Source organism: Podarcis cretensis (assembly GCF_951804945.1).
Source record: "Podarcis cretensis genome assembly, chromosome: 1".
In the NCBI taxonomy this organism is placed as follows: Eukaryota; Metazoa; Chordata; class Lepidosauria; order Squamata; family Lacertidae; genus Podarcis; species Podarcis cretensis.
In genome coordinates, this window is record NC_137170.1 from 130,992,031 (window position 1) to 131,005,010 (window position 12,980).

General features: G+C 45.6%; 1 protein-coding gene and 1 long non-coding RNA gene across 4 annotated transcripts in view; one reads left to right on the forward strand and one right to left on the reverse strand.

The window, feature by feature from the left end:
- The window catches only part of LOC307220053, a 260,005-nt gene that overhangs the window by 175,676 nt on the left and 71,349 nt on the right, over window positions 1–12,980 (reverse strand). The window lies entirely within an intron of this gene.
- NBEAL1 (neurobeachin like 1) overlaps window positions 1–12,980 on the forward strand; it is a 155,519-nt gene that overhangs the window by 90,072 nt on the left and 52,467 nt on the right. For all 3 annotated transcript variants that reach the window (XR_013838602.1, XM_079975047.1, XM_079975048.1), the window contains 9 exons: window positions 59–218; window positions 346–448; window positions 1,562–1,718; window positions 4,220–4,378; window positions 5,610–5,769; window positions 8,013–8,101; window positions 8,566–9,123; window positions 10,130–10,305; window positions 11,864–12,017. Coding sequence is in view for 2 of the 3 variants with exons in the window: in XM_079975047.1 (XP_079831173.1) it covers window positions 59–218; window positions 346–448; window positions 1,562–1,718; window positions 4,220–4,378; window positions 5,610–5,769; window positions 8,013–8,101; window positions 8,566–9,123; window positions 10,130–10,305; window positions 11,864–12,017 (1,716 nt within the window). In the remaining variant the exon portion in view is untranslated. The remainder of the gene's footprint in view (window positions 1–58; window positions 219–345; window positions 449–1,561; window positions 1,719–4,219; window positions 4,379–5,609; window positions 5,770–8,012; window positions 8,102–8,565; window positions 9,124–10,129; window positions 10,306–11,863; window positions 12,018–12,980) is intronic.

Here is a 12,980-nt window from a genome sequence, read left to right on the forward strand (position 1 = left end):
TTGTTTTATAGTTTGTAGAACATAAAGGGATAGACGTAAATTTATCTCTGTTTCTTAGGTGCCAAGCAGCTTCATGGATGTGAATGTCTTGATGGCCGTCCAGTTGTTGATAGAACAGGTCTCTGTGGCGAAAAACACACCCCTTCTGCAGCAGATGTATCAACACTTGCTTTTTGACTTCAGCATCTGGAATCGGGGAGACTTCCCGTTCCGAATTGGTGAGGCTAGGCGCTGTTAAAATGAACACTGAAACATAACTTGGTTTGTTGCACGTATCATAATGCAGTCGCCATATATATGAAAGGCTAGACTAGACTGACCTGATGGGAAATGTTATGTTTGTAGGTCACATCCAGTACCTTTCTACAATTATCAAAGACAGTCGGAGGCTCTTCCGGAAAAAGTATGGCGTGCAGTTTTTACTGGATACGTTGAGGATCTATTATGGGTATGCAATCTTGCATGTTTCCCTAGCTTGTTGTGCATTTTAACTTTTGTATGCTTTGATGTCTGGCTGTGAATTTTTCTCGATTTTATTGTTTTGTCTTAACCGCTCTGATGAGAGAGAGAGAGTGTGTGTATATATATATGTTTGTGTGTGTGTGTATCTATCGAACCGCCGACTTTCTGATTGGCAAGCCCAAGAGGCTCAGTGGTTTAGACCACAGCGCCACCCGTGTCTCGTTGTTCTGTCCCAGCTCCTGCCAGCCTAGCAGTTCGAAAGCACACCAGTGCAAGTAGATAAATAGGTATGGCTGTGGCGGGAAGGTAAATGGCGTTTCTGTGCTCACTGGTTTCCGTCACAGTATCCCATTGCACCAGAAATGGTTTAGTTATGCTGGCCACATGACCCGGAAAGCTGTCTGTGGACAAACACTGGCTCCCTCAGCCTGAAAAGTGAGATGAGTGCCACACCCCATAGTCACCTTTGACTGAACCTAACTATCCTGGGGTACATTACCTTTACCTTTTTACCTGTACTTAAAACAGTAGAAGGGACACGGGTGGCACTGTGGGTTAAACCACAGAGCCTAGGACTTGCTGATCAGAAAGTTGGCGGTTTGAATCCCCGCGACGGGGTGAGCTCCTGTTGCTCTGTCCCAGCTCCTGCCAACCTAGCAGTTTGAAAGCACATCAAAATGCAAGTAGCTAAATAGGTACTGCTCTGGCAGGAAGGTAAATGGTAAAGTCTTTATAAAGAGTGCAGGCCAGAAGGGCATGCACCACCGATTCAGTACTGCCATCTCCACAGTGACATAAGTGTTTTTCGTGTGGAATCTTGTGGGAATCATCCCTCAAGTACTGCCGAGGGCAATACATTCAATCCTGTGAGAGTAAAAGCGCGTCTATATATTAGAATTGCTAGATTATGCAGATAGGGTGCCAGAGAGTCGAAATGGGTAGGGGTAGCTGTTACATACAAAGAGGTAAATTATATACAAAGGGAGAAATGCTTTGTGAAAAGAAAACTGGAAGAACTAAGGTTCTTCTGGGTCTGGCCTCTTTTGTATTCATAGTACGCAGTCATTTTGATGAAGTCGTCTTTCCTTGTTTTTGTTAGAAACAGCTCCAAAGACAGTGACTTGGCGCCAGATGATCTTAAAACAATAAGAACATCTCTGTATGGATTAATAAAGTACTTCCTGAGCAAAGGTGGGGTGCATGAGGAAGTGCAGAGCATCATGGGCTATATAGCAGCCATCAACGATGAGGAGCAGGTATTTAGCATGCCTGTGTTAAACTGTGGTTTCTTTTTTCTTGTCATTCTCTATTCCATCTTCAAAACGGTGGGAGTGGGGGCAGGGGAAGAGATGTAATGCATGTAAATAGTGCATATTGCAAATATAGCATATTGCATAAACCGTCTGCTAAGTGCAAGTACCGTATTTTTCGCTCTATAGGACGCACCCGACTATAGGACGCACCTTGTTTTAGAGGGGGAGAACAAGAAAAAAAAATCTCCCCCTCTCTGCTCAGCGCCCCTTCAGAGAAGCGGCAGGAGAAACGGAGCCCCTTCCATTTCTCCTCCCGCTTTGCTGAAGGGGCACTGCACAGCTCTCCCTCTCTGCTGAAGCCAGGAGAGTCTTGCTCTCCCGGCTTCAGCAAAAGGAGCCCGAAGCCTTTGGAGCGCAACGCGAGGTCCCACTGCGCTCCAAAGGCTTCAGGTGGCTATCACTGAAGCCTGGAGAGCGAGAGGGGTCAGTGCACACCGACCCCTCTCGCTCTCCAGGCTTCAGCGAAAGCAACGCATAGCCTCCGGAGCACGGAGGGAGCGCTCCCTCTGCACTTTGGAGGCTTCGCGTTGCTATCGCTGAAGCCAAGGAGCCTGCATTCACTCCATAGGACGCGCACACATTTCCCCTTAATTTTTGGAGGGGAAAAAGTGCGTCCTATAGAGCGAAAAATGCGGTATTTCATATAAGGTCACTGAGCCTCTTCCACAAACTCTTCTTTCTTAAAGGAGATTCTATTTGTTTTTACCCTGCTTTGTGTGGCAGATGGAGTGCTGCAGCCCGTGGTTTGTAAATCCAGAGCACGTTGCTGTCTTGTGCAATTCTTTCCCCTTCCTCCAGAGTGAATTCCACCCTCCCTTCCATGCAGTGATCTAATCACGGCGCAGTGCTATCTCTGCATCGGCACTAAGCAGGATTCACTTCTTAACCAGGGTTTGAAGTAGCTTTGCTAAACCTGGTTCAGCAGAACTTCCTCAGTGCAGGTTGCTATGCTAAACCAGGGGTGAGGAATTACATCTGGCCAGCTCATTGGATCGAAAACTGGGGGGCCGCTCCCTCCATGAGTCAGTTTGACTGCCCATCTGTCAGGGACCTGATACTGTATAAAGTCAGATGGTTCAACTTCAAAAACCCATGGCTGCAAAGGAAGACTCACGAGCTCTCTCAATTTTTCATTTCTTCCTTTGCACCCTCAACTTGAATTCCAGCTGTGTCTGCAAAGCATGAATTTGGTAGTGCCTTCAGTTCTTCCTTCCCTGCTTTAACGTGGCACTTTTTGAATTTGGTGCATTTTGCCGTTGCCCAAAAAGGGACGCGGGTGGCGCTGTGGTCTAAACCACAGAGCCTAGGGCTTGCCGATCAGAAGGTCGGCGGTTCGAATCCCTGCGATGGGGTGAGCTCCCATTGTTTGGTCCCAGCTCCTGCCCACCTAGCAGTTCGAAAGCACATCAAAGTGCAAGTAGATAAATAGGTACCACTCCGGCGGGAAGGTAAACAGCGTTTCTGTGCGCTGACCAGTCCATAAGGGATCAAATACTTATTTCACTCATTATAATGCACAACAATCTGTGACTTTTGTCTTCTGGGTTTCTGGGGGTTTTCCTGTTGTTATTCTGTCTCTCACAGTTCCAATAAACCTACCATTAAAATTATGGACTGGTCATTTCTTCGTCAGAGGGCGAACGGGCAAATTTAGCAGGGGATCAAATACTTCTTTCCCCCACTGTATATGAAACTGGCATGGAACAGAAATAGATCCATCCACTCCTGCTATATAACAAATCCACACAATTTGGGGTTTGCTGCATCTATTTATTCTAAAAGATGGAAGTAGGAAACTTGGGAGTAAAACTGTCTGATTGGCAACAGAGGTCTCCTCAGCCCCAAAATTAACTGGGCTGCTTAAAACTCAACCGAGGGCTTGTCTACACATCACTTGTACCAGACCTAGAAAGTACAGATCTGAGAGGTTTTCTGCTTGTCCTGTGCCTTCTAGGCACAGATTTTGGTTTGTTCTACCACTTCCCCTGGAAAATCTGCTGTTTACCGCTGAATCGGAACAACCATCACTCAGCGGAACAACCAATTGACATTTGTTCCAGTTAAGCAGTAAAGAGCAGGTTTTCCCGAGGGAAAGGAGTGGAGTGAGTGGAAGTGTGGCTGAGCCCTGAGTATCCGACTTGAACATCCAAGCAGCTCAATACCTCTGCCTTTTTCTGTTGTTTTGCCTTTCCTGGCAAGTCTCTGATCCCCAGCTGCAAACTTTCATGGAGAAAGCATGCAAATCCCAGTTAGGGCTGTGCCTGACTCAAATTGGGTCCATCCTAATTCCATTAGGGGCGCTGGCATTTTTGAGAAACCCCTCGCTTCAAATAATCACCCCCCCCCCCATCTCTGGAAATGAAAAGCTGTTTACAGTGAGTGAGATTGAATAGGGAGAACTGTGTGGCTTTTGCACTTTTGATTCAGTTTTGTTCTCCCCCAAGCTCTGTGGCGTCCTGGAAGTACTTTTCAGCCTGCTCCACACCAGCCCATCTCGAGACCAGCTTTTCTTGTTGCTTTTCGAGCCAGGAAATGCAGACATCCTCTATGCTTTGCTGCTGAACCAGAGGTACTCGGACGGACTGCGGGAGCTTGTGTTCAAGGTAACTTGCTGCGTCCCCTCTTAAACGATAGATCTACCAAGATGAAGCCACATTTTCTAGGAAACATCTTTCTTTTGGCACACCTGAGTTCTGCACACACCGATGAAAGCTTGCATAAAATGCAAGCCGATAGCTTTAAAAAATATATATCCCTTTGCTGAACTGTTGTACAGTTATAGCTTCAGCTTCTGGAAACTGGCTGTCATTAGCTAATTTTAAACTCCAATACTGTGTATATTTGCTCAGAAGTACCGTATTTTTTGCTCTATAAGACTCACTTTTTCCCTCCTAAAAAGTAAAGGGAAATGTGTGAGCGATTGCAGGCTGCACAGCTATCCCAGAAGCTTTCGCTGCGCAGCGATCCCTCTTGTTATTCTGGCTTCTGAGATTCAGATTTTTTTTTTTCTTGTTTTCTTCCTCCAAAAACTAGGTGCGTCTTATGGTCTGGTGTGTCTTATAGAGCGAAAAATACAGTAAATCTTGCTGTGTCTATGTGCTCGCAAGCAAGTTGGTTTAGGATTGCAGCCTTCATCTGAGAGGAGTTTATTGATTTTTGTGTTTTTTTAAATAATCATGTCCTTCTTAAAGCTGGCACTGCATTTATGGCTGTTTTTAATATTAGTTTGATGGTGTGTTCTGAGCTGCCGCGAGGGTTCTGTAGAACTGCGAATTATTAAGAATAAATAAACGTGCCCGTTTGAAATTTGTTGTAATGACATACTGACCCTTAAACGGCTTAGAAACAATACAAGCGCTGTCTAGAGAAGAAATGGACCCTCTTTACGGTTGTTTCTACTATCATCTGATAAATCTCAACACGAAAGCTAGCTCTCTTGCATTCTGAGACACAAACATGACAGAGAAAATAGTAGCCAGGGTGGGCCTGTGCAGATTGGAGTCGAAGCTGGTTCTAAATGACTGGGATGGCGAAGACCAGGGCAAATGTCTCACCTTTGTAATCCTGCACTGTTTGGCAGATGAAGCCCTCCAGAATAGGGATACTGGAAGGTGTGTGTGTGTGTGCAGGGCCAGGCAAAGAAATTTTACTGCCCAAGGCAAAGGATGATGTAGCACCACTTCCACACACCCCGTTCCACCTCCAGAACCCAGCCAGACTTACGTTGCTGGTTTCTTGCTTGTGAAGAAGGGTCATTGGTGCACCAGTGCTACTGGGGAGGTTTGGATCTGGCTTGCCACATAGGGAAGACCTTCATGCAGCCTTTCTTTGCAGATCATGGGGCAGATGTTGAAGTGCACCAAAGTCTATGAGCGGAGCAAACAGCGTATGAAACTCAGAGAAGTCGGGTATTCCGGACTGGGACTGCTCCTGAACGAATCTCCAGTGACCACATCTCTTATTAAGAACCTTCTCAACCAAGTTCTTCATGCAGGTACTTGGGTGGTTCAATAATTATACTAATAATACTAATACTACAATATGCTGATGACACTCAGCTCTATCTGCTGATGGATGGCCACACTGACTCGGCCCCGGATACACTGACCAGATGCTTGGAAGCTGTGGCTGGATAGTTTCGTGGGAGCCGATTGAAACCAAATCCTTTGAAGACAGAGGTCCTATGGCTGGGTCGGGATGGCATGGGGATGAGGGACCAACTCCCTTCTCTTGCGGGGGCCCAATTGGTGCCATTGCCTTCTGTTAAGAGTTTGGGTGTAATCCTTGACAGCAACAGCCAAGGCGACATTTTTCCACCTTCGCCGCATCAAGCAGTTGGTCCCTTACCTTTCCCGCCCCGACCTGGCCACGGTGATCCATGTGGCGGTCACCTCCAGGCTTGGGGTGGGGCTGCCCTTGAAGCTGACCCAGAAACTCCAGCGGGTGCAGAATGCTGCAGCGAGGCTCCTCACGGGGTCTCTGCCATGGGAGCATAATCACCCAGTGCTTTTCCAGCTGCACTGGCTCCCGGTGGAGTACAGGGTCAGATTTAAGGTGCTGGTTTTGACCTTTAAAGCCCTTCACGGCCTAGGACCCTCGTACCTACGGGACCGCCTCTCCTGGTATGCCCCATGGAGGACCTTAATGTGCATAAATAGCAACACCCTAGAGGTCCCGGGCCCTAAGGAAGTCAGATTAGCTCTAACCAGAGCCAGGGCCTTTTCAACACTGGCTCCGGCCTGGTGGAACGCTCTGTCTCATGAGACCAGGGCCCTGCAGGATCTGATTTCTTTCCGCAGGGCCTGTATGACAGAGTTGTTCCGCCTGGCCTTTGGCTTGGGGCCAATTTGATTCCCTCTCCCTCTTTCTTTTATCTTTTCCTTTCTCCTCCTGCGATGAGGCTACATTTTAATATTTTAATGTTGTATTTTAATTTTGTTTTTAAGTTGCATTCATTCAACTTGTTTTTATTATTGCTTGTTAGCCGCCCTGAGCACAGCCTTGGCTGGGGAGGGCGGGGTATAAATAAAAAATATTATTATTATTATTACTAATACCGATACTAATAATATTTATACCCCAGCCATCTGGCTGGGTTTCCCCAGTCACTCTGAGCGGCTTACAGCACGCACGCGCGCGCGCGCACACACACACACAGCATTACAAACTTCCCAATACAGGGCTGCATATCTTTCTCTCCATCCTCTAAACCATGGGTTGCCATCCTGGTCCCTACTACCCACTAGTGGGCTTTTCAGGATTCCAGGTGGGCGGTAGGGGGTTCTAAATATTATTTTTTGTTGGATGAGCCTCAATTTAAGCTCCAGAGGCACCCTTGTTACTGCACTTAAAAAAGTTCCCCATTGTGTGGTCGAACCCTAACAGTTTTTTCTTCTTGTCTGAGTTCTGAAATAGGAAAAATACATTTATCACTTCAATTCATTGTAGTGTTTTCATGGCAAAGTCCAAATACATGAAACCCCCCAACCCTCTTCAATTTGGGGGTTGGAAAAGGGACAGAGATGGACTCATTACATTTTCCCTTTTTCTCATCATGTGTGTCTTGAATCCTTACTCTACAGATTCAGTTGTGAATTATTTTTTTATAATATTTTTTATTAATTTTAGCTTACAAAATTTTAAAGACATACCACACAAATTATTACATACATATTCTTATTTGAACTTCCATCAGCTCCTCTGATAATCCTCCATTATAATCACATCTCCTGCAATTCTTAACTTAATATTGCCTTTACATTTCTTAACAGATCATCTCTCCCTTTCCATTTTTACAATATTTATTAAATTACTCCTCACAGAACTTCTTGTAAACCTCCAAACATAGTTTGATCATCACAAATACTTTTCAAATACTCTGTAAATTTAGTCCAGTCTTCGGTGAACCTCTGGTCCCGCCGGTTTCAGATCCTTCCTGTTAGCTTATCCAATTCTGCATAGTCCATTAATTTCATCCTCCATTCTTCCAATGTTGGTAATTCTTCTTGCTTCCATTTTTGGGCCAGTAATATTCTTGCTGCAGTTACCGCATATAAAAAGAGTTTACAGTCTTTTCTATTTATCTCATTTCCAACAATACCCAAAAGAAATGCTTCTGGTTTCTTTATAAATGTATATTTCAACATTTTTTTCAACTCATTATGTATTATCTCCCTGAAGCCTTTCACCTTTTTACACTCCCACCACATACGATAAAATGATCCTTCTTTTTCACAGATCCAGTTGTGAATTACAGGGATTTTATAGCAGTGGTTCACCTGGCTCACAGAGCAGATATCAATGTCCGAGTGGCCATTTGTCAAAAGGTGAGTTGTTTCTGTTGTCATTTTGAGTGGGCCAGGTGGTAGACAGGAACATCATTGGTGAATCGCAAAGGATGGGTCTATTGGACGAGGTCTGGGGAGAGACCGTGGAGTTCTTAGGATGTGTCCAGAAGTTGATGCAGGGTGCAGTCCTGTTCACATGGGGCAGAGGAGGGGGAAAAGGCACCTGGTGGCTATGTGGAACTGATCCTGTGGGACAATGTTCATATCTGGTTTCTCTCATCTATTTTTTTTTTCTTGTAACCTTTTTTTTTTGACTGCATTATAACTATAAGAATTCTCAGTGGGTTTTGCATCCTCACCTGAGCTTGGACCTGTCGAGACATTACACTTACTTCTGTAAAACAAGAAAATCTTTAATAATAATAAAAAAAATTCAAATCTGAAAGGTTCCTGTTGCAGATTGATGTTGAGTCTTCAACTCGCCCGCTTATTGCTTTCTGCAGCTTTTGCAAATCCTCCATAGCCAGCCAGATTCAGCGCAGCAGATTTCTCAGCAGCGTGGCTGGCAGGAGACGTTGGCGAGGCTCTTCCTGAAAGAGAACGCTGAGGTCAGGAACGGTGCGAGGGAGAACAGGAACGACTCTGCCAAAGAGGGTGAAAAGCACGCTCCGGGTAAGGAGTTTCAGAAACACTCTTCTTCAAAGGCCGACGGGGGAGACGCTACTGGTTTTGCATCTCTCAACGGTTCCTGCGATCGGTGGAGCCTGGAAGACAGCAAGCCTGGGGTGATGCTCGAAGATCCTTCTGGGGCAGAGATGTCCTTCATGGGTGAGGACCAAGATGAGCTGTGGCAGAAGAACCCTTCTCACCTGAGCTTGGACCTGTCGAGCGTTGACTCTTATGAACTGGGCGATGGTGGGAGTCAGATGGTGGACAGCCTGCCCAGCACCCCTTCGCCTGTCGAGAACACCAAAACATTCTCAGGGCATCTTGAGAAAGAGTCAAATTCTGCGGCAGAAGTGGCATTCCCAACAGATCTCTCATTATTTGAAATTCGCGAGGTAATGTGTTCGTCCTGCTTCTGAGCAAACTTTTGCGGTCGGTCCCATTGCCTGCTCACCCAGTAAAGTTTTTAAAATTACCGTACTTTTCCGTGTATAAGACTAGGTTTTTTTTCTTTAAAAATTATGCTAAAAAGTGGGGGCATAGCTGTCAAGGTTTCCCCTTTTTTAAGGGAAATTCCCTTATTCCGAATAGGATTCCTCGCAAGAAAAGGGAAAAGTTGACAGCTATGAGTGGGGGTCGTCTTATACATGGATAGTGCATAGGGTGGACGTTTGATTGGTTGCTGCCGCGGCTGTCAGCGGCTATTGGGCGTGTGATTGGTTGCTGCGTTAATAGCTGATGCTGATTGGCTGATGCTGCGGCAATTGGGCGGGCGATTGGCAACTTCTGCCGGCTAGGGGACAGACGGCAGGTGGATTTTGCGACGCATGCGGGTGAGTGATTTTCGGCAATCCTCCTCTTTAAAAATCTCAATAACCCTGGGTAATCCCCCCTCCCAAAATAAGCTCAACAACTCTGTGTCATCTCCCCCCATTTTCTCCACTTTGAATCCCCTTATACATGGGGGCGTCTTATACACAGAAAAGTACAGTAATCAAAATTCTTTCACAGTTAAACTTTTAACGAAAAGAGAGAAATAATGCGTGTTCATTCGGTTTTGCTCAAAAGATGTCAAGATTTGTGCTTTTCACATGGCTCTGCCGCTGCATGGTAGGCAAATCTAGATGGACGTTATCAGCCCAAGTTGATTTTCTGCTCTCCCTCAATAGTTCACACTCTTGTGGTTTTCACTGCTTGGTTAATTACCTTTTCTTTTTATAGTGTATCTTTTAATATGATTGGATGCTACTTTGGGGGCTGGTCAGCTAAAAAAAAAAAAGAGAGTCCATAATTTCTAAAATAAGTACTTGTGCCAGCAGTCCCAGTTCCAAAGGATAAGACTTGTTAGGTACTCATAGTAATAATATTATAATTCCTTAAAATGCACGATTGTTTCCATAGGCATGTGAAGAAGATCTCATACAATTACTCACTGATGCCCTGCTTTGTGTGATGTGGAGAGGCATAGAAAGATCTGACGATGCTGCGTGGGTTGAGAGGGGGCAGGTTTTTTCTGCCCTCACCAAATTGGGGATATCCAATGAGCTGCTACGGCCAACGGATGAAATAAAACTCAAGTGAGTTTATTTTAATAATTTTTAAATATATATACAGTGGTACCTCAGGTTAAGTACTTAATTTGTTCTGGAGGTCCGTTCTTAACCTGAAACTGTTCTTGACCTGAAGAACCACTTTAGCTAATGGGGCCTCCTGCTGCTGCCGTGCCACCAGAGCACAATTTCTGTTCTCATTCTGAAGCAAAGTTCTTAATCTGAAGCACTATTTCTGGGTTAGCAGAGTCTGTAACCTGAAGCGTATGTAACCTGAAGCGTATGTAACCCGAGGTACCACTGTATATACATACATATATACTGCCTCTTGCCCAAAGACCACAGGGCAGTTTTGTTGTTGTTTAGTCGTGTCCGACTCTTCATGATCCCATGGACCAGAGCATGCCAGGCACTTCTGTCTTCCACTGCCTCCCGCAGTTTGGTTAAACTCATGCTGGTAGCTTCGAGAACACTATCCAACCATCTTGTCCTCTGTCGTCCCCTTCTCCTTGTGCCCTCCATCTTTCCCAACATCAGGGTCTTTTCCAGGGAGTCTTCTATTCTCATGAGGTGGCCAAAGTACTGGAGCCTCAGCTTCAGGATCTGTCCTTCCAGTGAGCACTCAGGGCTGATTTCCTTCAGAATGAATAGGTTTGATCTTCTTGCAGTCCATGGGACTCTCAAGAGTCTCCTCCAGCACCATAATTCAAAAGCATCAATTCTTCGGTGATCAGCCTTCTTTATGGTCCAGCTCTCACTTCCATACATCACTACTGGGAAAACCATAGCTTTAACTATATGGACCTTTGCTGGCAAGGTGATGTCTCTGCTTTTTAAGATGCTGTCTACAGCATAGTAAATAACACAACGTATGCACAACACGTGTCCATAAAAAACTAAAATACCAGCTATATCAGCTGAGTTGGGAGAGTCTTTGCAACCTGAGAAACAAGGTGTGATTCGTTTTCTTATTCTGTCGCCCGTATTGTAATTGGAACACTGTTTCGTGTCTGGAATTAACTTCACAGAACCTCTAACTCCTATTATTGTTGTTGCTGTTTTTGGCATCTGCCTGTCTCAGGGGACAATGGAAGAGCCAGTGTGGTGTAGTGGTTAAGAGCAGTAGCCTCGTAATCTGGGGAACCGGGTTCGCGTCTCCGCTCCTCCACATGCAGCTGCTGGGTGACCTTGGGCCAGTCACACTTCTTTGAAGTCTCTCAGCCCCACTCACCTCACAGAGTGTTGTGGGGGAGGAAGGGAAAGGAGAATGTTAGCCGCTTTGAGACTCCTTCGTGTTGTGATAAAGTGGGATATCAAATCCAAACTCTTCTTCTTCTGCTGCTGTGACATGTTTTATTGCAGTTGGGGCAGATGAATATATTATTACTGATATATTATTTACCCGCCGTTTGCCCTGAAGCCCCAGGCTGCGTTACAACATTGAAACAAAATTTTAAAAGCAGTTAAAAACACCTCCCCTTAGCAAGAAATACGGTCGCAGAGCTAGATACATAATCAGGTCCTTGTTCTCTGGAATTCATAACGTCTGCCTCCTTTGAATAACACGTTTCCTCTTTTAACTTAGCTTGCTAGAGAAGATGCTGGAATGGGCGGTCACGGACAACAGAGATGCTAAATCTCTCCCAGCATATGCAGAAAACGCCTTCCGGCTCCTGCTTATCGTGCAAGATTTCCTGCAAGCGGAAGGGCTTGTTAATTCAAGTCTGTGGACGGAAAAGGTAGGAATGAATCTGTAAAAACAAGAGACAAGTTGTCGGGTGGCTGCTTATGCCCTCGCGTCCTGCCTGCAGACTTCAATAATAATAATAATAATAATAATATTTTGTTATTTATACCCCGCCCTCCGCAGCCAAGACCGGGCTCAGGGCAGCTAACAAGCAATAATAAAAACAAGTTGATTAAAATACAATTTAAAAGATTAAGATACACCATTAAAACATTAGGATGCAGTCTCTTCATAGGAGGAGAAAGGAAAAAGAAAGAGGGGGAGGGAATCAAACTGATTCTAAGCCAGAGGCCAAGCAGAACAACTCTGTCTTACAGGCCCTGCGGAAAGAAATCAGATCCCGCAGGGCCCTGGTCTCATGAGACAGAGCGTTCCACCAGGCTGGAGCCAGTGTTGAGAAGGCCCTGGTTCTGGTTGAGGCTCATCTAACTTCCCTAGGGCCCGGGACCACTAGGGTGTTGCTATTTAGGGACCTTAAGGTCCTCCGTGGGGCATACCGGGAGAGGCGGTCCCATAGGTATGAGGGTCCTAGGCCGTGAAGGGCTTTAAAGGTCAAAACCAGCACCTTAAATCTGACCCTGTACTCCACCGGGAGCCAATGCAGCTGGAAAAGGCATGCAGCTGGCCACTTTGGCGAACAAAACACTACGAGAATAAAACCTTTGGTCTGATCCGCCACTGCACTTGCTTGTGACATCGACTCCCATCTTTTAAGTCCAACTTGAAAGTTGAAGCAGTCAATTTAGAAAGAAATGAGCCTCAGTCTGGGTGAATACAGAAAACCCTTCATCTATTAACCATGGCATACATAAAACTGCCTAGCAAGCTCATTGTTTGGGCCATTTCAAACAGTGCCTATGTCCCAAAGAACTTCTCCCTTCGCCCCTCCTAGAGCTGGTTTTATAGTCCCTCTGACTCCACCCCCCCCCCGGGTTCTCATTGGGTATCTATGTAA